The sequence below is a fragment of the Ornithorhynchus anatinus genome, chromosome 20 (assembly GCF_004115215.2).
Source record: "Ornithorhynchus anatinus isolate Pmale09 chromosome 20, mOrnAna1.pri.v4, whole genome shotgun sequence".
Lineage (NCBI taxonomy): Eukaryota > Metazoa > Chordata > Mammalia > Monotremata > Ornithorhynchidae > Ornithorhynchus > Ornithorhynchus anatinus.
The window spans coordinates 419,304-444,872 of NC_041747.1; the positions used below are offsets into that span (position 1 = coordinate 419,304).

The 25,569-nt window shown below is 49.7% G+C and overlaps 2 protein-coding genes across 4 annotated transcripts in view; both read right to left on the bottom strand.

The window, feature by feature from the left end:
- Positions 1 to 1,104: 1,104 nt before the first annotated feature.
- On the bottom strand, positions 1,105 to 13,144 carry EEF1AKMT1 (EEF1A lysine methyltransferase 1). Its single transcript, XM_001516388.4, has 5 exons — positions 13,031 to 13,144; positions 9,077 to 9,243; positions 6,445 to 6,527; positions 3,689 to 3,969; positions 1,105 to 2,844 (listed from the first exon to the last, which is right to left on the bottom strand). Exons 2-5 carry the CDS (start codon positions 9,224 to 9,226, stop codon positions 2,711 to 2,713), a joined length of 648 nt encoding a protein of 215 aa, XP_001516438.1. The 5' UTR covers positions 9,227 to 9,243; positions 13,031 to 13,144; the 3' UTR covers positions 1,105 to 2,710.
- Positions 13,145 to 18,810: 5,666 nt separating this feature from the next.
- The window catches only part of XPO4 (exportin 4), a 58,108-nt gene continuing 51,349 nt past the window's right edge, over positions 18,811 to 25,569 (bottom strand). For all 3 annotated transcript variants that reach the window (XM_029048028.2, XM_029048030.1, XM_039914892.1), the window contains exons 20-23: positions 24,040 to 24,170; positions 22,888 to 23,005; positions 22,156 to 22,248; positions 18,811 to 21,372 (exon numbers count right to left, since the gene is read on the bottom strand). In XM_029048028.2, coding sequence (XP_028903861.1) covers positions 21,175 to 21,372; positions 22,156 to 22,248; positions 22,888 to 23,005; positions 24,040 to 24,170 — 540 coding nt within the window. In that variant the 3' untranslated portion in view covers positions 18,811 to 21,174. The remainder of the gene's footprint in view (positions 21,373 to 22,155; positions 22,249 to 22,887; positions 23,006 to 24,039; positions 24,171 to 25,569) is intronic.

The following is a 25,569-nucleotide window of genomic DNA, read 5'->3' on the forward strand; positions in this document are numbered from 1 at the left end:
CCTCCAGAAATGACCCGGAGGCAGGAGCAAGTAGCCATGCTGTCGCTGCCCATATAGCAAAAACATTCAGTTTCTAACCAAGTCTCTGCATTCCAGCCAAGTGGGAAACCACGCTATCCCTCGGGAAGCTAAAATGCAGGGTCTAAGATGCTATGATAGGGAAGAGTAACCGATTCTGCAATCCGGTGGGAGCAGCTGCATGAATGAAGTACAGGTAAGTGGAATGTGCTCACACTTGTCTCATAGGTGTGAGCTCCCGGAGAGGACTGCTAAAGGAGGACCCTGAGGGTACCGAGGGCAGGAGGGTTGGGAGGTGAAAGCCTTCCACTGCAGCCCACATTTGCAGAGAGGTAGGAAGAGTTCCAAGAGAATTGTTTGTATTTCAGTTAGCCTTTTCTTGAGGTGGTCTGTCCCAACCTTGGAACAATCAGAAACTCTCTTCACACAGGGATAGGTGGCCAGGTTCTTAAAAGGTTTTCTCTTTTAAGCACATGCCATGGGAGTCTGACAGGAGTGGTGGTGACGGTCTTGGGCCGGAACCACCGCCATCCCAGTGTGCCCTCTGTTAGCGTGGGAGGTGACCCTGACCAAAGATAAGAGAGAAAGGCTTCTGGGACCCAAATCCCACTCCACTAGTTCACACACCATAGGAGAAACCCACTGGCTGCAGGGGAGGGCTCACCTTATCTTGGGACCAGGGCATCTTTTTCCTTGGTGATGGTGGCCCCAAATTCTTTTGTCTTAGCTGAGCAGCAGATTTACTTTGCAGCTACTGTAGGTGAGAGAGAGCAGAGGGAGGCCCCGCCCGGGGGGTCCAAGCCCAGACTGACCCCCACCCACCCTCAGGGCTGGCTGCAGGCTGAGCCAATATGACTGGACTCTGCTTCAGTCCCAGCCCGAGCTGTATTCACTCCCCATGGCCTGGTCCAAAACTTCATACCATGCGAATATTGTTCCTGTGGGCAGGTGCAGCAACAGGCTTTGTGGTAGCTGGACCATCTTCCCCTCCCTCCACCACTGGTTTGAGCTATGGCCACAGGCAGTGAGAGAAGAAATCCCATCACCACATTGGGATTGCTCAGGGACAAGTAAGGCAAGAGCAAATAACAGTGAGTGTTTTATTCAGCTCAAGGCGGGAGGTCGGGGGGAAACGGATGGGACCTCTGGTGCTTGTCCTAACTCTGTTGCACAAAATTGTGACACACTGCTTCCCTTTTTCCTGACCCCCACCCCTACTGTGGTATGAGGTGGTGGCTGTAGGTTCCCCACCCCACTGTGGAGACAATGTTACAGTCTGGGCAGGTGTATTGTGTGCATTTGGAAAACCCCTTTAGTCCTTGATCCAGTTCCCTCCTTCTTCCCTTGGGCCTGCTTGTGGGCTAGATGGCAGCCTAGTGCAGCTCCTCCCAGGCCCCAGCAGGAAAATGAAAGCCAGCACTGCCCGCAAAGCTGCTGGGGAGAAGCTCAAAAAGAAACCACCACTCTAACCTACGAGGGGCTTTTGGCTATTCTTGCCCCCAAACCGAGCTGCCTTGTTGAAATGGACGCTGGGCAATTCATTTCCGCTTCTTAATTCCAAAGAGAGGGGAAAAAACCCCATCAAGGATCTGGTTTGTATAATATAAAAATTGTTTCCCTTACTCAAACTAGAAAGTCCTAACTAGTGGGTTCAGTTTTAAATGACTTTCTCGAGTGAGAACTGAGAGGTCAGAAAACAGATTCCCCATCATCTCTGTTCCTGACAGCTGGGCCTGGGGTGAGCAACTTTTGGCATTTCCCACGATGCACCTAATGGTGAGCTCCATCCTCCTTGTTCTCATACCAGCAACTACAACACTTGATTCCTCTGCTCCTTCCTCAGGCAGAGCAAGAACCTGCAGTGTCAGCGGCTCAGAACACCGAGCAGGAAAATAAATATGGCAGTTACATGCCTGTTTACTGCTGGTGGTAAATGGTGAGTCAACTCCCCATAATGGGGAAATAAGAATTACGTTTTTTCTGTAAAGCGTCAGGTTTACGGTACCTCTGGTACAGTAATGTTCCTGGCCTTCCAAGCAAAAATGGGCTCTTTAAAATCCCAACACCCTCAATTCCTAATTTACACATTCCAAGTCAGCACTGGTCTATTAGTTAATAAAGCCTTGTTGCAAGCCCAGTTGACTTTTTCAACAGATCAATTTAAAAGGTGTTTTTTTAAAAATGATAAACGCATGAAGAGTTCAAAGTTAATTATTTTAGGTGGGGAGAAAAGTCCAACGGGTCCAAAAATGTACTCCCCGCCCCCCACCCAGAGGGAGCTGTGCAGCTCTCTCTACCCCTGCTCCCAAGTCCATGTGGCAAGTGGTTGCCCTCCCCAACCCCCACCACTGTGCCCAGAATGACCCGAAGCAGCTTCCAACGTCTTTCCTCCTCCTCCTCCCTGCCCAGCTCCCCCAGAGGAGGGACTGAGGTCACCAACCAAGCCTGTTCCTGAAGGGGTGTGTCACTATCGGGCAGTGAGCACAATCCACTTGGTTGCTATAGCCAAGGAAAAGGATGTTGAGGAAACAGAACTACTGCAGCTCTCTTTGTGTCACACTGAAGGCAATGGTACCTGGTCCCACACTGCTGGTTGGGGGAAAGCCTCCTGGTGACGGTCAGATGGGTAGGGCCCAGTCCCATTTACATCTTCCAACCACCTCATGGCTCAGATCGAGGGGCCAGATTCTGCCTAGTCGCACTCTAGCCCAGAGGCATAGTTGGCATAACAGCGAAACTCATTTGCCAAATTTCGAGTGTGTCTGGGGACAAAGTGGCACATCTTGACACCAAGGTGCTTGGCTGCTGCTTCCTCCATGACAGCACCTGGGGAGAGGGAGGGAGGGAGAGAGAGAGAATGGGGGGGGGCCATGGGTTGATGCTCACAATCCCCACTCTCCCCCACCATTTCACCACCTTTATGGAACTCTGTGCTGCTGCTTCTCCATTTCAGAGCTGGAATTTTTGACCTTAAAGGTGCTCCTGTAGTGAGACCCTGGAAGGCTGCAAGCCCATTTTGCAACGGTAGGAGAGCTAAAGTTAGCAGGACCGACACTACCACAAATAGGGAATTCCTGGTGCTTCTGTGAGGGTGCTGTATTGGGCTGGTTTGTCCTAGAGATTTACATGGACTCAGCGGGCTCCTATTCAAGAACCAGCCCCGGACATGAAGACTGAGCTCAAAGGGAAGTAAAAGCTCTTAGTGAAAATTTTCTCACCCTCCTGCTCCAGTCCTTTTTTTCTGAAACTAAGCAGGTCTAGGGCAGCTGCCCAAGATGATGGGAGGGTGTGCGGGGGGAGACATGGAATTGTAAACTTAATGTGGGACAGGGACTGGGTCTAATCTGATGATCCTGTATCTATTCCAGTGCTGAGCCCTCACTTGGGACTATCATGACTAGCTCTCCTTGAGCACTCAGAGGTGGGGGTAGCATCTCAACCTCATGTCTGTGTGCCCAAGTTGCTCCTGTGCTCTGCCCATCATAGGCTCTTTTCACCAGGCCCGCCCCCAGCCTGACTGACAGCTGGTTGTTCCTGCACACCTCCCGCCCCCAGCTCTCCTCCTGGGGGTGGGATGGCAGGCAGGCCCCCCAACCCCCTCTCTCCAGGGACACCAAAGTGTCAACCCCTACACAACTATGCTGGCAGGCCCCACCCTCTCCCCACCTACCTGTGCACAGCAGAATCTTCCCTCGCGTCAGGTACTTGACAGTCTCTGCTGTTTTCCTGAGACACTCGTCCGAGAGGTACGGAGGATCGGCTATTACAACGTCAAAACTGTGTGCGGTCACGGTCTCGGGCAAATTTAAAGGATTGTTGTAATCGTAGAAAACAAACTCCTCTCCATATATTGCAAACCTTCTGTCGTATTCCAAGAGGTATGCGGAAAAGTTTTCCCCACTCAACTCCCTGAGCTTCTGGTAGACGCTGGGGGCACTGACACAGGCGATCCTGGAAGCAGAAAATGACAAAGCTGTGAAAGGTCTCCCCAGTTTCCAGGAGATCTGTATTATCTGCAGTGTGATTCGGTTCCAGCTCTCCCTCCCCAAGCTCAACGCTGACGCTATCCCACTAGTTTCCCTGCCATCCTTCCTCACCAGGCCTCCTGGTGGGGGAACACTGGAAAGCTTGGAGAACGTCCGCAAAGGACAGTTCAACAAAGCTCCCTGCTATTCACATTTTTACTCAGAAACCTAAAGGGAAATGGTGAAAAAACAAAAATATTTGACCAACATTGAAGGAGCTGGGACTGAAAAGACTGATTGCATATTCAAGTTAGATTTATAACCAGAAATCTTCTTCCAGAAATACAGAAAGTAAACATGAAAAGATTACTCTGATCTACCAGCAGCAATTAAAATTTGAAGCTGGTTTTGCTAATTTCAAGCTACTGATTAAAAAAAAAAAATTGAGAGTCAGCTGTTGCTAAACACCACACTGTGAAATTGGTATTTAACATTGCAGATGAGAAAAAAATTTGGTCTAGTAATGAGTTCTAGCAGCAACTCAAAACCACTAATTGCTGGTTTAAAAATACATTAATATTTTCCAGGAAAAGCACAAACCCACCTCTAAGATATAAATACAGAGAAGAAACAAATCTACATTTCATATAGGTAGCCAACAATTATTTCTGCAGAAAATTTGTTTTCAAAACTCCTAAAGTGCCAGCCAGGCAGCCATTTCCCCTCATCCCCCACCTTATATCCAACTGCCACATCAGCACTTAGGCACTCCCCACCACCTCATCTCATATATTCTATTACCTCCTCCTCTCCTATCTGAAATTTCCTTTTGGGCCTGCCTTCCACTTGGAGGACAGGGATGGGGCTACTAACTCTACTTTACTCTCCCAAGTGCTTAGTACAGCGCTTCGCAGACCCTGGGCCCTCAGTCACTACCACTGCCTGATGGACAGAACAGCCCATTATACAGGGAAGATGACATATGATCATCAGAGAAGACGTTAGCAGAAGGGCTGGGGGATAAGGAAGCCAGGACCACAGCGGCAGTGGAGAAGTGGAGAGGGAAGAAGGGGAAGCCAACTTCTGAAAAGAGCAGGAAGCTGGGGGGTTTGCACTGGGCCCCGTGGGCTTTTTCTTGTCCTCCTTGGGGTGCCGGCAACTGCCACTCCAGGGAGTGCTCTGTAGGCCAGAGCCCACGTCACACCTCACTGCCAGCCATCGATGCCAACTGCAGCAGCAGGGGTTAATGGGGGAGACACTGTGGGAGTGGGCACCTCAAACCATGGGCTGAATCACCATCACCCAAAGAATTGGTGTTGTGGTTCCAAGCCGTCCTGAATACCTTCTGCGGCAGTCGGGTTCCATCCAGGCGAGAATGCCCCTGCAGTTCTTACTAGTTGGGCCTGGAGTTCATACCTCTGGGGGCATCCCTCATGGCCTGACAAATCTGCAGCTTACCTTCAATGTCACCACCCCCACCCTCAATTGACTGAAGGTCTCTGTGTGCGAAGCACTGTACTAGAGGCCTGAGAACAAACCCTAAGAGTCAAAAGCAACTCTTTTTGGAAATCACTTAACTACTCTGTGCCTCAGTTCCCTCATCTGTAAATCAGGGAGTAAGGCTGTGAGCCCCATGTGGGACAGGAACTATGCCCAGCCTCATTTCCTTGTATCTATCCTAGCGCTTAGAACTGTGTTTGGCACACAGTAAGCACTTAACAAATACCACGATTATTAAATGGGAAAGGACACAGACTGGTGGATTTGAAGGGCACATTCCAAGCTGGAGAAACCTGAAATGCCCCATGCCATAGCAGCAGCATGGCCTAATGGAAAGAGCACACACTTGGGAGTCAGAGGACCTGGGTTCTCATCCCAGGTCTGCCACTTGCTAAGAGTGAGACCGTGGGCAAATCACAACTTCTCGGTGCCTCAGTTTCCTCACCTGTAAAATGGGAATTAAATCCTATTTTCTCCTACTTAGACTGTGAGCCTCAAATGGGACAGGGTCTATATCTGAACTGTTTATCATGTACATACCCCAACTCCTAGTAATAATATTAATACTATTTGTTAAGCACTTACTTTGTGCAAGGCACTTATAAAGCACTGGGGTGGATACAAGCAAATTGGATTGGACACAGTCCCTGTCCCATTTAGGGCTCACGGTCTCAATCTCCATTTTACGGATGAGGGAACTGAGGCCCAGAGAAGTAAAGTGACTTGCCCCAGGTCACATAGCAGATAAGTGGCAGATCCAGGATTAGAACCCATGACCTTCTGACTCCTAGACCTGAACTCTATCCAATAGACCACGCTGTTTCTCAGTATTTGGCACATAGTAAGCACTCTTAAAGACCATTTGAAAAAAAGAAATGCAAGTTGTTACAACTGAATGCTGGTTTCTGAAATCCTTCTCTGCTAAGAAGCGTGAGGGTGTTGTATCGCCCAGACTACTCACCTGCCGCCTTTCCCGGCAGCGGAGATGGCTTCAGCGGCCAGTCGTGACGCCGTCTCATCGCTGTACCAGAACTGACTCAGCTGCTGTGGAAGCAAGATGGAAAAGGCCAGTAACAAACAGGAATATTATTTTCTGGACACATTGTCCCTGGCCTCGTTCCAAACCAACCCCAGCAACAGGGCCCACTTCAGAAATCAAAATCGACTGCTTCGCAGACTTCTTCCCCTCCACTGGCCTACGTTTCTCAGGGAGAAGGCAGGGGATGAATTAAAGTTAAGACCTTTGCTTTTGGCCTTGCTCAAATGGCAACCGTCAACAGGCCTCACTTGTCTCAGAAGATTCCACTAAAAACATACTCCTGTTTGGAAAGAGCACGCTGGGTTGGCTGGCAGAGGCCCACTGGCACAGCACTGGCACGGGGCTTTGGGCCCTTTGCCGTCAGTGGGTTTGGCGCATACAAAGCCACTCTCTGCCCATCCCCATGTGCTGCCCCTGGCCTGCCCTGCCTTCTTGCTCGCTGCACTGGAGGCTGCAGAGATAGAAGGGTGTGAGTGGCGCCATTCAAGCCACCAGCCAGTGCCTGAATCAACTCCCCAAAGCCAGTCTGGGGTCCTCAAGACTCAGATGGAAGCTCTTCGCCAATCCCTTGACAGGCTCCGCTGAGCGGCAAGATGGCGAGGGGGCACAGATTCTTTCTGAGGGAACGGCACCCAGTTGGGTGAACTGCGGGGAAGTGGCGTCTTTCACCCAGCTTAGCAAACTGTTCCCCTGGGGGGAGGCAGAGGTGGGAGTTTAAAGAGCAGAAGTTTTAACTATTTGTTTGTGCTTTGATCTTTCATCACTCCTAATTGGTTTATTGCCAATCCCTTGTCCCCATTTGAATGTTCAGAATACAAGCTTCACAAGGGAGAGGGCCCATGTTTAATGCTCACCTGTGTATTCTCTCCCAGCGCTTAGTACAGTGCTCTGCATACAATAAAATGCTTAATAAATACTACTACTACTATTACTAGAAGCTCTGGCCAGGATCATTCTCCCCAGCCAGTCAGCTTTCTCCTCACAGGGCCCCCGAGAGCACCTAGCCCCACGCTAAGGCCTCTTTGGGCAAATGGTAGTCCAGAAAGAGTGGCTGCCCTCGGGGCAGAGAAAGGCTGACCTCTCCTTGAGGGGGTAGACCCTGTCTTTTAACTTCCATTTTCCGCTCCCAAGAGTCCAGTACAGTGCTCTGCACCCACTAGGTGCTTGACAGATACTACTAAACAAAGGAATCCAAGCAAGCTGACTGATCTTTACAAGTGGAACTAACCACACCAATGCTGAGCAAGGAAAGGGTAACGTGACACTAAGATGACTGAACCCGGGACTGTACGAATACCTAAGGGCCAATGGCAATGCTCTGAGAGTGGAAAATCAGGCCAATGACTGGAAAGAATAAAAAATTCCAGCAGTCACTTCTGAATGGGGAAAGAGCAGGGACACCTTCCTAATGTTGCCCATAGGCCAGTCTTGACTTGAAACCTCTTTTCTGCAAGTACTGGTTGGTTTGCATAATAACCAATGTCCTTATTCAGTTAACTGAGGATTACTTGTTCACCTAAAGCTTAGAAAACAAGAAAGAGAGAAGGCCTCCTTCATACATGCTGGGTAAACATCTGGAGTCAGGCTTACCATACACACATGTCTGAGAAGGCACTGTGTATTCTCACACCCTGACCAATGGACTTTACAAATAACTTTTGCATATAACTGTGAAATGCCATCGGAGCCCGGCGAAAGATTTCCAGTAACTACCATTTTCTTAGAACTCATATCTTCAGTTCTAAAAAAACAGTGGAAAAGGACTGATCTTCAGGGAATAATGCCAGTAAGAATTCACAGAGAACAGAATATATTCACCTTTTCTTTTCCCAAAAACTTTAAAGTTCAGAAGTGTCAACAACTCCATGCTCTCAATCTTCTTGAACAACAGTCAATCAATGAGAGAAGCAGGGTGGCCTAATGAACAGAGCATGGGCCTGGAAGTCAGGAGGACTTGGGTTCTAATCCCAGCTCTGCCACTGGTCTGCTATGTGACCCTGAACAAGTCACTTCATTTCCCTTTGCCTGACTTCTCTCATCTGTAAAATGGGGATGAAGATTGTGAGCCCCATATGGGACAGGAACTGTGCCCAACCTAATTATCTTGTATCTACCCCAGTGCTTAGAACAATGCCTGGCATATCCAAGTGCTTGACAAATACCATTTAAAAAAAAATCAGTTATATTCACTGAACATTTACTGTATGCAAGACACTGTATTAAGCGCTTGGGAGAGTGCAATACAACAATATAACAATATAAAAGGCACATCTTTCCCATCTGCAGTCCCTACTTCTATTTACCAGGTGGGGAAAACATAGGTGTTCTTAAATTTATCCCCTCCCCTAGCCAAGAATGTCTCGAGATTAGCTGCGTAGAATGGTAAACAGAAAGCACCACAGCCCGTTTGGAAGAATTCCTCCTCCGATTTTAATGGCAGAGAGGGTTCCCAGAGCCTCTCAGTCAATGGTGCCACTGCCCATTCCCTCAAGAGCCTGCAGGCCCCTTCCCCACTGCCAGCCAAGCCTGTATTGTGCCATGGACACTTCCTTACCCAGTCCTCCTCTATCACTCCAACGGTGAATTTCTTATCTTCATCCGGGCCAGGCTGCTGCTGCCGTTGCCGCTCGGTGTAAAATTCCTGCAGGGCCGCCAGGGCGTAGGCGGAGAGCTGAGGAACGTCATCATCTTCAGAATCAGTCATTTCCTGGACGAAACAATCTGCATAGAAATGAGTGAAAAACGCCCAGTGGGTGTCCCTATCAAATGCCAAGAGTATTTAACTTCAAGAAGTCTGGGGGCTGCCATAGCGGTCGCTGGGGCTACAGTTGGGCCTCGGACTCTGAGCTGCAGGGAACCTGAAATTTGGGGGCTCTGCCTGGGGGAGGGGGGAGGTACAAGCATGGGAGAGGGCTGGATGCTGCTGGCCCCAGAGGATGGGCTGCTCAGTGATGGGTGGGGGACTGGGAGAGGGAAGCAACAGGATTCAATCTGCTGCCAGCCTGGTGCCCAAGTCTGGGCCCAGGAGCAAGAGCTGGGGCCGATGGTGAGGGCTTGGACAAGCCATGGCATGTCTCCGGCCTGAGGCTGGAGGGACTTGGTCCCGCGACTGTTGATTCCCTCCTCTTCCCAGCCTCTGCCCCTACCTGCTCTTACAGGCGAGTCTGGAAGGAAAAGCTATAGACAAGGAGAAGGAAAGTCAGGGTCACCGAGGGTCAGCCGTGACTGTGATTGTAAGCTCCTGGTGGGTAGGAACCACGTTTATCAAGACTGTAATGCTGTACGCTCCCAAGCACTTGATACAGTACCCTGAGGAGTAAGGGCCCAATAAATACACTTGATCGGTTGATCTAATCAGCATGACCTAGCGGAAAGAGCATAGGCCTCGGAGTCAGTGGACCTGAGGTCTAATTCCACTCCGCCACATCTTCTGTGTGACCTTGGGCATGTCACTTAACTTCTCTGTGCCTCAGTTTCCTCATCTGTAAAATGGGGATTAAGACTGAGCCCCATGTGGGACAGGAACTGTTTCCAACCAGACTATACTGTATCTGTCCCAGCACTTAGTACACTGCCTGGCACACAGTAGGCACTTAACAAATACTACAATTATTATTATCCTACTAATTTGTTTGCTTTTCCTTGTCTTGGATGCTCTTCTACTGGTTCATCACTCCTGATGTATCTGATTCTAGACTCTTCTCCCCATTTACACTTTTAGGTTATGAGTTCCTTGAAAGACAGAGACTGTGTCTAATTAGGGAAGCAGCGTGGCTCAGCGGAAAGCGCACGGGTTTGGGAGTCGAGGTCATGGGTTCGAATCCCGGCTCTGCCACTTGTCAGCTGTGTGACTGTGGGCAAGTTACTTAACTTTTCTATGCCTCAGTTACCTCATCAGCAAAATGGGGATTAAGACTGAGCCTCACGTGGGACAACCTGATTACCCTGTATCTACCCCAGCGCTTAGAACAGTGCTCTGCACATAGTAAGCATTTAACAAATACCAACATCATTATTATTATTAATTCCTCCCTGTGTATTCTTTCCCACCGTTTAGTACAGCACTCAGCACTTACTAAGCACTTAATACTACTATCAAAATAAGTCACATACACACACACTCACCTACTTATCACAAGATGTACTTGAAAATAAATGGCTCAAACAAGTTTAAACTGATTTCTGTTCAATTCCACCACCCTGTATGCTTCTGCAAGATAGGAATCATGTCTGCCAACTCTACTGTAAAGTTCTCCCTCAGGCACATAGTACAGTGCTCTGCACAAAGTAAGTGCTCGAGAAACACCAATGATAGATAATTCTGGTTCTGAAAAATCTGGCACTTCTGGACTCTGTGATCACGAACAACTTAGTCCTCCAGAGTCACCTATGCTTATGTGGAAGATCCAGATTTTGCTGAAACAGTGAGGAGCATGAAAACGCCCCGCCATCCTCCTGCCCCAATTAGCTCTTGATTCTATTTATTTGCTCTTGATTCTATTTATTTGCTCGATTCTATTAATCTGCTACTGTTTTAATGAGATGCTCATCCCCTTGATTCTATTTATTGCTATTGTGCTTGTCTGTCCATCTCCCCCGATTAGACTGTAAGCCCGTCAAAGGGCAGGGACTGTCTCTGTTACCGATTTGTACATTCCAAGCGCTTAGTACAGTGCTCTACACATGGTAAGCGCTCAATAAATACTATTGAATGAATGAATGCTACACTCCAGAACCTCTCCTGGGAGAGCAAATAACAGATGATAAGACCAGAGTGGACCACTAAACTTGGACCTACAAGACAGGACAAAGTTTCCCAAGGAGCCAGCAGGCTGCCATCCCCATCCTCTCCTAGGAAAGTCAACAATAATAATAATAATGGTGGTACGTGTTAAGCGCTTACTACGTGCAGAGCACTGTTCTAAGCGCTGGGGGAGATACAGGGGAATGAGGTTGTCCCACATGAGGCTCCCAGTCTTCATCCCCATTTTACAGATGAGGGAACTGAGGCACAGAGAATAATAATGTTGGTATTTAAGCGCTTACTACGTGCAGAGCACTGTTCTAAGGGCTGGGGGAGATACAGGGGAATGAGGTTGTCCCACGTGAGGCTCCCAGTCTTGATCCCCATTTTACAGATGAGGGAACTGAGGCACAGAGAATAATAATGTTGGCATTTGTTAGGCGCTTATTACGTGCAGAGCACTGTTCTAAGCGCTGGGGGAGATACAGGGGAATGAGGTTGTCCCACGTGAGGCTCCCAGTCTTGATCCCCATTTTACAGATGAGGAAACTGAGGCACAGAGAATAATAATGTTGGTATTTGTTAGGTGCTTATTATGTGCAGAGCACTGTTCTAAGCGCTGGGGAAGATACAGGGTCATCAGGTCGGCCCACTTGAGGCTCACAGTTAATCCCATTTTTCAGATGAGGGAACTGAGGCACAGAGAAGTGAAGTGACTTGCCCACAGTCACACAGCTGACAAATACCGGGGTTCTCCTCTGGGGCCTCAACTTGGGTTGGGGACCACGGCACACTGCTTATCCAACGATGCGGTTACTGCCATTTCCTTAGGATTCAAGGCTTCTTAATAAAAGCGAGGAGACCAGGTCCTCACTAGAGGTACGTGGCGCAGTGGAAAGAGCACGGGCTTTGGAGTCAGGGCTCATGAGTTCGAATCCCAGCTCTGCCACTTGTCAGCTGTGTGACTGTGGGCAAGTCACTTAACTTCTCTGTGCCTCAGTTCCCTCATCTGTAAAATGGGGATTAAGACTGTGAGCCCCACGTGGGACAACCTGATTCCCCTGTGTTTACCCCAGCGCTTAGAACAGTGCTCTGCACATAGTAAGCGCTTAACAAATACCAACATTATTAATAGCCAGGGTCCAAGGGCGGGAATCGTCGACGTCTCGCCTGCCCGTCGCCCCCGTCCACCCACTCATTCATTCACTCATTCAATAGTATTTATTGAGCGCTTACTATGTGCAGAGCACAGTACTAAGCGCTTGGAATGAACAAGTCGGCCACAGATAGAGACAGTCCCTGCCGTTTGACGGGCTTACAGTCTAATCGGGGGAGACGGACAGACAAGAACAATGGCAATAAATAGAGTCAAGGGGAAGAACATCTCGTAAAAACAATGGCAACTAAACAGAATCAGGGCGATGTACATTTCATTAACAAAATAAACAGGGTAATGGAAATATATACAGTTGAGCAGACGAGTACAGTGCTGAGGGGAAGGGAGAGGGGGAGGAGCAGAGGGAAATGGGGGGAAAAGAGGGTTAAGCTGCGGAGAGGTGAAGGGGGGGGCGGTAGAGGGAGAAGGGGAGCTCAGTCTGGGAAGGCCTCTTGGAGGAGGTGAGTTTTAAGTAGGGCTTTGAAGAGGGGAAGAGAATGAGTTTGGCGGAGGTGAGGAGGGAGGGCGTTCCAAGACCGAGGGAGGACGTGGCCCAGGGGTCGGCGGCTCGGCGGGGCGTCGGGGAGCGGGGCCGACCCCAGACTTACCCCCGGGCCGCCACGCTTCGGCCGCCACCGCCTCCGCCGCCTCAGGCAGGGCCTAGGCCTCGCTCCGCGGCCGCCATCTTCCCTCAGCGGCCACGCGCCTCCCCCTTCAGCGAGCCTCGGGGAGCGCGCACGCCGCTCGACGTGCGCGCCCCCGGGCCCCGGAAGCGACCCGCGCGCGCCGGGCGCGTGCCCGAGTCTGTCGTCTCCCCCTCTCCCTCCCCCTCCCCCCCCCTCCACGCCTGCGCAGTCAAGCAAGGAAGGGCGGTCGGGCCCGTTGGAGGCTCCTTCCTTCACTCATTCAGTCGTATCTGTTGAGGTCTCGCTGTGTGCAGAGCACTCTGCTAAGCGCTCCGGTGCTTGTCCGCTGGGTGACTTTGGGCCAGTCACTTCCCTGGGCCTCAGTGACCTCATCTGGAAAATGGGGATAGTCAGGTCGGTATTTGTTAAGCGCTTACTTAGGCGCAGAGCCCTGTTCTAAGCGCTGGAGTAGATACAGGGTCATCGGGTTGTCCCTCGTGAGGCGCACAGTCTTCATCCCCATTTTACAGATGAGGTAACAGGCGCAGAGAAGTGAAGTGACTGGCCCACAGTCACACAGCTGACAGGTGGCAGAGCCGGGAGTCGAACCCATGACCTCTGACCCCCAAGCCTGTGCTCTTTCCACTGAGCCACGCTATTTCTCTGAAGACGGTCACGTGGGACAACCTGATCAATAATAATAATGATGTTGGTATTTGTTAAGCACTTACTAGGTGCAGAGCACAGTTCTAAGCGCGGTGGGGGGGATATAGGATGATCAGGTTGTCCCACGTGAGGCTCACAGTCTTCATCCCCATTTTACAGATGAGGGAACTGAGGCACCGAGAAGTGAAGTGACTTGCCCACAGTCACACAGCTGACAAGTGGCGGGGCGGAAATTCAAACCCATGACCTCCGACTCCCAAGCCCAGGCTCTTTCCACTGGGTCATGCTGCTTCTCAATTTCCCACCCCGCCCCCAGCCTTTAGAACGGTGCTTCGCACATAGTAAGCGCTTAACAAATGCCATTATTATTATTATTACAATTCGGCAACAGATAGAGACCATCCCTGCCCAACGACAGGCTCACAGTCCGAGGAGAGGAAGTGTCAATAATAATGTTGGTTTTTGTTAAGCGCTTACTATGTGCCTAGCACTGTTCTAAGCGCTGGGGTAGACACAGGGGAATCAGGTTGTCCCACGTGGGGCTCACAGTCTTCATCCCCCTTTTACAGGTGAGGGAACTGAGGCACAGAGAAGTTAAGTGACTTGCCCACAGGTCACACAGCTGACAAGTGGCAGAGCTGGGATTCAAACTCATGACCTCTGACTCCAAAGCCTGTGCTCTTTCCACTGAGCCATGCTGCTTCATGACTTTGGGCCTCAGTTACCTCATCTGTCAAATGGGCATTAAGACTGTGAGACCCACGTGGGACAACCTGATTACCTTGTTCCTTCCCAGCATTTAGAACAGTGCTTGGCACATAGTAAGCGCTTAAATGCCATCACTATTATTATTATTCGGATCCTCATGAAAGCTGAAAACTGGGGTGTCATGGTGTCATATGCCCAGATTGACGGCCACCTCCATCTGGGACTTGAGCCCACCTGCTGGAAATGGTCCCCCACCCCCAGGGTGAGAGCTGCTCATCCCTGGGAAGCAGAGTGGCTTAGTGGAAAGAGCACAGGATTGAGAGTCAGCAGTCCTGGGTTCTAATTCCTGCTCCACCACTTGCCTGCTGTGTGACCTTGGGCAAGTCATTTAATCCCTCAGTTTAATGCCTCAGTTCCTTCATCCGCAAGATGGGGATTGAATGCTTATTATGCCTCTTCGTTCCATTAGGAGCCCCTTTTGGGTCCTGATTATCTTGCATCTATCCCAGCATGTAGTACAGGGCTTGAGACATAGTAGGTGCTTAGAAAAATCCCATAATTATTATTACCAAAGCAGCTATGTACCTGTGGGTGGGGGCACTATACTGCAGCAGACTGCTGACCCACACCTGAATATGAAAACCAAGTGTGGAAAACCAAGAAAGGAAGAGATCGTCTCATCTGATGGCCTCTCTCAACTGCAAGCTCCTTGTAGGTAGGGAACATGTCTACCAACACTAGTGCACAGTGTTCTGCCCATATGCTTCATAAGTGCCATTAACTGATCGATCTGAAAATATATCTCAACAGGCCCAAGGGCACGGGGTTCTGCTCTCTATATTAAGCAAAGGGATTGACCGCAGGGCAGCCAGGGAACAAACCTGCTCACTGCACTGTGGAGGGAGGGGTCTCGGTAGCCAACCGGGGAAAGGATGCCTAGAAAATTGAAAGTTGAGCGCTTTAGAAAAGATGTCTGGGATATAATAAAACAAACCTAAAGCCCGAGTTGTCCCCAGCCAACGATGTCTGTCTTGGACCCTGGGCTGAGCAGTACCTTAGGCTGTAAAGTAGTGCTCATTCCAATGAGGGGGTTGCCAAGGGAGACAGCACTCTCTACCAACTGGTCACAGACTGGTTGCCAATTTGACAGGTCATTGGACTATGTTGAAAGATACTATCTGCACTAGAACTATAAACCTGGATATTCATTTACCTGCTTAGCAAAGGCTGGGTGTTGCACATTTCAACTACTGCAATTTCCACTTAAGATGGTTTTTTGGCCATTTAGCTTGGACAAAGCCACCAAAAGGCCATTTTGTCACTGTGGAAAAATAGCCCGTTTGGGCTACTGGCTGAGGGCACAACCCGTTAGAGAGAGTCATCATCTTCAAACATTAACAGCTGTGGAAAGATATTCAAGACCTCACCAGAAATTCTCCATCCTTGCGTTAGTTCATTTACACCAAATATGAGCAGGGCAGATCTGTCAAATGGACCTCTGCAAGAGCAAGCCGAATGAGGCCTTGCCCCAGGTTTGAGTTACTGTCAGTGGTGACACAACATGACCCGGGAGCCAAGTCAGGTCACCCATGTGGCAGCGTCCTCTGCACAACTGGCCCGAGGCCATGGTTGACGCTGGGAGCATCTCCCTCTCTCCAGGAGGGGACTGAATTGGGAGCACCTGGAAACCGGGTGGTGACGGACAAGTCCGACACGGGACAGCAAAGCGGCTTACTGGATTGGATGGATGGACACTTCGCCGGGCTTCTCGTCAAAAGGCCAGATAGAAAAGGAACTGTACACGTACTTTTTATCAAATGATTTTTATAATGGATTTTAAAAGGCATAGGCTGTTTTTCATGGAAAAGTCCAGACCATTTCTCTACTTTATGGTTTCATATATTTTGTTTTTCTGAGGGGGCAGGTACCGGGAGAAGCAGGGAGGGGCAATGCTCTCCACACACTGAACTGCTTGTTCAAGGCTCACATAATTAACACGCTGGTAACAAAGTCCCAGAAGGTATCCAGAGCAAGACCCAGGAACACCAACAAATCACACAAGGCCAAAACAAAAATGTAATAAAATATTTAGTGAAAAGACACATTTAAACCCCCATTTATGGATTAAAAAAATACAAACAGAATTTTGAAATTTCATCAGTTGAAATTTTTTCACTTGATATCCAGCTTGTAACAGGCTCAACTGCACAGCCTTGACTCGCTTCCTTAAACTCTCACTGCAGTATCCTTTGAAACATTACATGCAACTTCATACCTTCAGCAGTTTCATTCATTTGAGGTAAAAACAAGAGCATATTACTGGTGCCTGGGTCCTTAAAAAACCAAAATCATCTCATACGTGTGGGTTTAAAAATGTTTTGTTTTGTTTTTTTGAGTTTATGCGTCCTGAATGGTGGCGTCACCACCTCTCACTGCCCAGGGCACCGGCTGGAAAGGCATGATTTCTAGAATTCCCACGTGATTTGAAGCTATAGCCCAGCAGGTAGGCACTACCAGGAGGCCTGGCCGAGCGGCCTCGCGAGACGTCCATCCGGTGCACGGTGGAGATGCCTTGTTTATCTTCAGGCGAGGAAGGTTAGCTATGAGTACACAACTAGCAGCTCCAAAAGCATGTAGCCCCATGGAAACAGAGAGAACAGAAGTACCACTCCTCTGAGGGTGGGAGGGCAGGAAGGGGAGGGGGGATAGAGGGAGATGAGGAAGGGGAGGGGAATGGAAGGAGATGAGGAAGGGGAGGGGGGTGGAGGGAGATGAGGAAGGGGAGGGGGATGGAGGGAGATGAGGAAGGGAAGAGGAGACCAAGGGAGGGGATGCTCAGCAAGCCAGGCCATCTCTTGTAGCAAAGCAAGCGTCACTATACGAAAGCCGAATGGAGACATGGCGACAGACGTGAGAGGCTAAAAGACATAGCACACTCTCGGTTCTTTGAAGCTTCCATTCCCCAAGCCAAATCGCCAGATGGTGCCATCTACAGAGAGGCCAGGAACAAAGCGATCCAGGGTGCTGTGGCTCTGAGCAGGATTGGATCACTCCCTGGCAGGGGCTGGTGATCCACACCCCCCGGGTGCATGCACACTTACAATGGCTAAAGAAGCCACGGGCACCCATTCCAACGAGGCACCTTTCACAGTCCCCAGATCTGAACCAAAATGTACTTTCAGCAGAGTGTCTCCATTTCTCATTTCCAACAGTCACATTTAACCCCTGGGCTTTGAGAGAACCGATTTACAAAACAGCCACTTAAATCTTAGCCATAAACATTATTCTGTCCTCAGTCAGTTCGGCAGTTCCCAAGACTCTGCTAGGAACCAGCCTGCATGAGATGCCGATCCAAATTTTTCCACACACACTCTGACTAAAAATCCAGAGACAAAGAAGGAAGAGACATTCCATGTACAATCAAACCGCAAAGATTGCCCAGGCTAATTCATTAGGGCCAGCTTCCTCACAAAGGCCAGAATTCACGGAGCAAAGGGGGCCATCCTTTGGTTAAATCTTCCAACCTGGTGAGGCCCTTCAAGGGGATATTCAGCTTGAATTCATCAGTTGAGCTGAGCTGCCTTCGCAGAGAAACGGAGAAACTGGAAATCAGTGGGAGGGCTCTGTGACTAGACTGCAGAAGTGGGATGTTGGTGGGCAGGCGGACAAGTAGAGTTTTCACATTTGCCATATTCTCTGCTCCTCTGTAATGCTCGGACTTCGTGGCTGTTCGGCGTTTGGAGGCCCAGGGAACCACAAAGTGGGGCAATGACTCAGGGGAGATGGAAATCCCCCCAGACACCCTGGATTGGTGGGAGATGAAGTCTAAAGTGACAGTGGGAGAAATCCCATTCACACCCCACTCTGCTGAAAATAAAAAATGTGGAAAATCTCTATTTTGGCAACAAAAATCTCCTCAGGATAAAGAACTCTGATGCATGGCTCATGGTTTGGCAGCCCCTCAACCCCTAGAGTGGAAGTGAGGAGGAAACCCAGGCTAGACGTGAGGACGAGCCGCTATCCCACCGGTCCAGGTGACGCGATGCCCGCGGGGCCACATGAGAGGGGGTCTGCTAAGAGCACACTGTGCTGGCAGGGGAAGGAGCACAGTTACCAAACAAGCCCTTGCATCTGTGGTCACAGATGCAAGGAAGGAAACGACAGGCACTCACTCAGGAGGCTGGGCTTTCGGAAGCTGCTTCAAGGGAGGGGAATGGGTCAGCAGCCAACAGGGACAACAAATAAAAGAAAGGGATCTCCAGGTTTTAAATGATGATATAAAAGCAGAAATTAACACCCCGCCCTCCCCACCGCCCTCCCCCAACCCCTGCAACTTCTAAACCTGAAGTCCTTGACAGTACGAGTCCCTAACATATATCACATATATGTGAGTGTTAAAAATGCTGTTTAATCTTTGCTGACAATTGATAGCCAGTAATTCTGGGAAATCAACATAATGGAACAAGATTATGCTCTTGACGCTCTGGGCCAGAATCCTTTAAAAACACTAACCCACACAGAAACACAAACGAAACCACAACGACCATGGGCTATGTTCTCCGAACCCCGAATCCTCTCGGGATGTACACTGGCATTCTCGTTTTCATCCTGCGTTTCCTTCCACGATTTCCCACCAGAGACACCACTTTGGTGACGGAGTCGGTGTGGGGAGGGCCGATGAACCGAAAGCATCTTCGGGTCGAGGCCGGCCATGACCGGGAGCAGATCGGACGGCTCCCTGGGCAGGCTGCCCCTTGGCCGGTGAAAACAAAGCCCATCGGCACCGATGCTGCCGCTCAACTCCCCGACAGGCCTGCCCTGCTCCAATTTTTTGGGTCCGCTGGGCCAGACTGGCTGGAGGTCACCGGTGCAGAACCCGGGAAGGCCCCGGGGGCCCGGGGGCCCGGCCGGTCCAGGGGAGGAAGAAGGCATCCAACAATGTGACAGCACATGCGGGCCCGACCTGCACGAGCACAAAAGTGAAGTGGAGGGAGAAAGACTGCTGTTGCAGGTTAAAACCCCACAGGGAGCAAATAGGAGTTGGGGAAGAAACCTAACAATATTTTATCGGAAATAGTTGCAGTATTGAAAGATCCTGACAGGGCCATGCTTTACTTCAAAGGGAGCTTTGGGAGGTGAAGGGTCCGATCAGTAGCCGGAAAAATGGCTGCTGCAAACCCGCTGTGTCTCAGTGGTGGATAAACTGAGAGGACAGTGCCCTGAAAATCCTCAGAAAGTGCTGGCCCCTCAGCCCCACGTGGGCAAACAGTTGAGGCACCACAGATCGGCCGTCTCTCGTAGTCTGGGGATGGACACAGAGCTGCAGTGGGAGGTTCTGTACACCCAAGTTAAGGGGGACGCGTGTGTGCGCACCCACGAGCGCGTGCGCGCACACACACACACACACACACACTCTGCACACACTTTGTACAAACGTAAAGACCACCCGGAAACCGGACACCGGCACAGCCTAAGGGCGTCGGCCAACAGTGAGACGAAGTCGCGGCCCCTGCCCCACCCTGGACGTTTGGGGCGGCATGACAGGGTCTGCGCTCACACTTCACTACAATTAGGCGGGACTCTGGCAATTAGCTGGCAAACAGACGCTCTCTCCCACTATGGGACAGGCGGCACCCAGGCAGGGCTCCTGAATGGAAAAAACAAGAATGGAAGGATTTAAAATCCAAAACCCGTGAGATTTGCTACAGATTCTAAAAACGCCTTTAAACACTCACCCCTGAATTCAGAAGCGAGGGGCTGCTGTTCAAACCAAACCTGACACCGAATAACAAAAGACTACGATTTCATTTTTCTCCTTAACAGCCCAGCAGCTACACGCCAGTGGCTTACCTGCCACCTCTGGATTGTTATTGCTCAAGCAACAGTTCAGTGTAGACCTTGCTACAGTTGTCTACAGCGTGGGCACACCAAGCCCCAGAGCTGCCGGGCCCGAGAGAGACCCAGTAAGGTTCCCAGCAGCTGACGAGAGACAACCAAAACTGAGTCTGGAGCCCCATAGCGAGACTTGGTTTCTTACCAAACGTACCTTCCCCTTTTCCATTTTGCTTCCCTCGTAAGTTAAGGCAATGAAATGGCTACAGTTCCTAAAATTCCTTTGAGGGGACCAAAACCTATACTTTTTTTGCTCCTGAACTTCAGGCATCAATAGCGTATGCATGACATAAAACAACCAATAAACCTGGTTGATGTAGAAAAAATAAAACAAAATACACACAGAAGTTAAAAAATGTCATTTGGTGTTGTGGGGGGGCTTCTTTCCACTGGATCACAAACTCAGTCTTCAGAGAGGAAAGATAAAGCTTAAAACAGCAAAACTGGGGACAGCTCTGTATACCTAAAGCAGACTTCCCATCTAATAAAGTTTTCAGTAACAAAAATTCTAAAATTCGCCTGGCCACGTGTTTAACCGAACAGGGGAAAAGGCACTGAAAAGACTTTTTGCGGTGCCCACATCTGTTTGCACATATATGGAATTTCTGTGAAAATTTCAAATTGCCATTCATTCTCTACACACACACACACACAGGCACACAGATGACCGATTGTGGCTAACACATAGTAGCAGAAGCTGATTCCAAGTTGACCTCTCCCGTTTCACTGTATCATCTTCCAGGTCCTTCCGAGTCCAATAATGGTTATCAAGAATCCAGGAACAGGAACAAGACGTAGTCAGCTTTCAGCATTTCAGTGCATTTTGCAGAAAGGGTCTAAACTGAGCAGAGTTCTGTCGCTTATTTTACACACAGGAGACCTCCAACATTGGCCATAAACTCCTCTAAACTCTTCAGGAAGGCCATTTTCTGCTTCCGGTCCAGCGTGGGAGGAGTGCTGCTGGCGGTCAGCTTGTTGAAGGCATCTGCTAGCCTCTGGTAAATGACTGGGTCTTGCTGACTTGACAGTAACGTTTCCACCAACTCGGAGTACTCCGCCTATCAAAGAAACGGTACAGCACAGGTGGACGGAGAGACAGGTGGAAGAGTTTCCAAAATATACTCTGTATTCGCCACCTGCCAATGCCCTCCCAAACCCCTGGTGGGGCGGGCCCCCAGTGCAGTTCTCACTAACCAAGAACATCATCTTGCCTGCAGTACAAGGACCAAAGGAGAATCTGAGGAGATTGATGTGTCTAGGGAGACGGTCAGAGAAGAGAACAACTCCTGGATCCAGCCAAGCCCTGCAGCCTCTAATCTGGAGAACCAGGAGAGCACCACCACTCTGGTAGAACCATGCCGGGAGACAGCAGCCAGGATCCGGAGTTGCTTTCCTTCTCTTGAGTCAACCCACAAGTTAGCATTGTTTTGTTTCTAGGGTCAACGGCTGAGCAAAATGAGGGAAACTAACTTTTTTTAAAAGAAATGTGCCAGGTCGAGCCGATCTAGGAGCGAAGCAGCAGGGACAGAGAAAATTCCACGAGGGGCCCACGGGAGAGACTAGGGATGTGGGATCAGAACTGTCGACAGGAAAACCCTGGGATATTACAGATGCCTTTGGTCCCAAGAGGATGGACTTGTGTGTGGAACTGCATTTCCAACTGTGGCAGAGGAGGAAGAGGAAGAGAAATGGAGTTGTTGCCCCTTAGCTGGGATGCCGTGAGGAACGTCAAGGCAGCAAGGGCAGGCGGCGACGGCCCGCTCGGCACCTAGAGGGAACATGCAGGAATCGACAGACCACGCGCTGAGCCAAGTGGCATGTGAAGGTTAAGATCACAGTACCTGGTGCAGGCACACTAGCGTGTAAAAGGCCTCGCCTGCTGCTGTCGTCATCTCTGTATTGTGCTTCTGCAACACCAGCATGTCAAAAACCAGCTGGAAACACAAAATGGCTGTGAGTTTTTAGGGTGTGATTGCCAAAGGGACCCTCTCACTGTCACAGCAGAGGGACGGCCGACTTCTGGCCTCATTTAAGATGGTCAGTTGGGTGGCTGGTACCATATGGGATTAAAGGGAAGTCAACAACTGACCCCCAACACTCCCACCCCAAGCTCACACTTGGAGAAGTTCCAGAATAATTCTTTCCAAGCTGGCACCCCATAGGAGGGAGCAGATGCACTGTGCTGGCCATCCTGGAGGTGGAGAATGCAGGGGGACTCGTTCCTGGAGACCACTGGAGAAAAGCAAACCTAAGTAGGTCTAAACCTAGCTCCCCGCACAGCCCCCACGCTCGCCTTCACTCTTTGGGGAGGGGATGAGCAGTGTCTGAAGAAAATCAAAGGGCTTGTCCAATTCCCAGCCTGGATCAATCCCAATGATGATACCAACCAAGACCCAGCAAAAAAGAGGTCTGAAGGAGGGGCCGAGGCTCCAAGGAACAAGCTAGTTAACAGAAGCCTCGTTTTCTCCTTCATGAAAAGGCTTTGCCCACGCACCTTTAACAGACTGATCACAGCAGGAGGAAGCCACATGAGTGGCTCGAACACTACATAGCCCGCAAACCGGACCCCTTACCTTCAGAAAGTGCCTTGTTGCCAAAAAGAGAGGCGAATCTGTCTCTTGTGCCTTGGCACACTGTTCAGCCAGTGGCGTCAGGGCCTCCAGGCAGAGCTGGCAAACCTCTGAGCTCATTCTGATCACGAGCGTCAAGGAACGGACTCCAGGGATGGGGCCACGGCTGGCAGCAAAGGAACGTGAACCACGCATCCGACACTGAGGGTGACAATCAGCTCCATTCTCTGGTGCTCTGAGGGCTCAATTGGGGCTTCTGGGGCAAAAGCATGAAGGAGGGACACCCACCCATTCGCCTGCCCATTCCCATCCAGGACGCCTCCACCCCAGCATGCCGGCAGACCTAGGGGCACAGACTCTTCTAAATGGGAGAACTGGATTTGTCATGGGATAGTTTGGAGTCCAGTAAGAGAACACCAGCCACATTGAGTTAATCTCTGGGAACGACACCGACAGCTCTATAATAAACTCGAGGGCAAGGAGAACAGATAAATGGTAAGCACCGAGGGCAGGTATTGTGACAATAATAATTATGGTATTTGTTAAGCGTTTACTACGTGCCAAGCACTGTTCTAAGCATAGGGTGGATACTAGGTAAACGGATTGTCACACGTGGGGCTCACGGTCTCAATCCCCATTTTACAGATGAGGTAACTGAGGCACAGAGAAGTTAAGTGGCTTGCCCAAGGTCACACAGCAGACAAGTGGCAGAGCCGGGATTAGAACCTGCGTCCTCTGACTTCCTAGCCCATGCTCTTTCCACTAAGCCACACTGCTTCTCTCACTTCTAACTCTATTGACTTCTAACTCTATTGTACTCTTCTAGTGTTCTGCACGCAGTAGGTGCTCGGTAAAAACCACTGATTCATTGAAATTCCCTGCTCACGCCCCCCTCGAACCCCACTCTACAATGGAGGAGAGAGCCCTTGGACGAACAATGGTACATCCCCGGTCCCAGCTCCACGGCAAGGACACAGTGTTTTGAGCCTGGAACCAGGAATAGCTTAACTAACTCCCAGCAAAGCAAACAAAAACCACTGCAGTAGAGCCCTTCTCGGGGACAAATACTGAAAATAGAGAATGAGAATAGAAATTTTGCCAGAAAAGGGCCTTACAGAAACATAGTGTTGTGGAGGACTTCATTTTAAAGGATACGACGTCATTCCCAACTCAAGGGAGTACATCAGGCTTTTAAATAAGTCTTCAGGAAGCTGGGGAATTTTCTCAGGAAAGATCTCACAGATAAATGTGATTAACTTGTAGTACTGATTACACAGGGTTGGAAACTGTCAAAGGACATCATACATATTAATCAACAAAGAATCAATACCGTTGATACTCAGTAAATACCATTGATTGAAACGTTTGAAATATATGTACACTACCCAGCACTTAATACAGTGCTCTACCCACAACAAGCCCTCAATAAATACCACTGATTGATTACGTGGCTTTTTGTAGGTATAATTTTTGCTCAACTACAATGAAAACAGGAAACAAGCGTAAGGGTTTTATGAACATAAAGGAACGGCAAGGATAACATTATTTACTAATATGGTGACTACAGAGAACCCTGATAGAACACAAGAAAGGCTGCAAGTGGCCACTAACACCTTCAATTCAGCAGTGTCACTGGATGTAGAGAGTATCATACTGGCAGGAGGGCCAAAGTACTTCGGTGAGCAGGTGCGGGCAGGAGTGAGGACGGCGAGGTTGGGGGGAGGTAAAGGTTAATGGGAAATGGGCGGGAGGGGAGGGAAGAAAATAAAGGCCAGGTCGCAGGGCCGAGTGGATGTCAAACCAGAGCCCAGGGTGAGAAAAGACAAGTTGAGTGAGGGGGTAGCAGAACAGTACAAAAGGAGGTCCCAGGGCCATTCAAAAGGCTCAAGAAGGGGGCAACCCACCAGGCCAGTTCACCAGTGCCTTGCCCACTTGGCACATCTTTCAGGAAACACTGGCAACCTGACCTTGTTCTTATATAATTGCTGCTCGCTACGCAGCCACTTGCTTCTTTAAAGAAGGGATTAATTCCGCCAACAAACCACTTACTTTTTCGCTCCCTATGCGCAACTTAATATTAATGATTGTGTTATTTGGTAAGGGCTTACTTAACATGCCAAGCACTGAACTAAGAATTAGAGTAGATACAGGATAATCAGGTGGGACACAATCCCTGTACCCCATGGAGCTTACAGTCTAAGTAGGAAGAATAACAGATACTGAGATGAGGCAAGGGCAGACCACAGGCAAGAAGCAAGCACAGCTGGAATTAAAACCCAAGTCTTCTGCTTTCCAAACCCATGCTCTTTCCACTACGCCACGGTGCACTGGTTTGGGATTTGCCCTTTCCAGGGCAATGCTGGCTAGTTGAAACGCTCCAGAGCAAATATCTAGGGCCCAGAGTCCTGTCATGAGGAAATATTAAAAGGAAATCTGCTTGGCCTTGTATGGCACATCTGATGGAATGGATACAGTTCTAAACAACCTGGAAATGCAGTCTGGAGAATGGCTGGAATGAAACCAGCTGAATGAGTTTCCGTTTTGGGGAAGAAATGGAAAGCCAGAATTTGCACTCAGGGCAATAGGGGTGAGGACTTGAGAATGACATTAGCCAAAAGGTTTTCCCCTCAGGTCATGTAGATTTTTCTATTTTACTTTCATTAACATTTTTCACTTCTGTGTTGA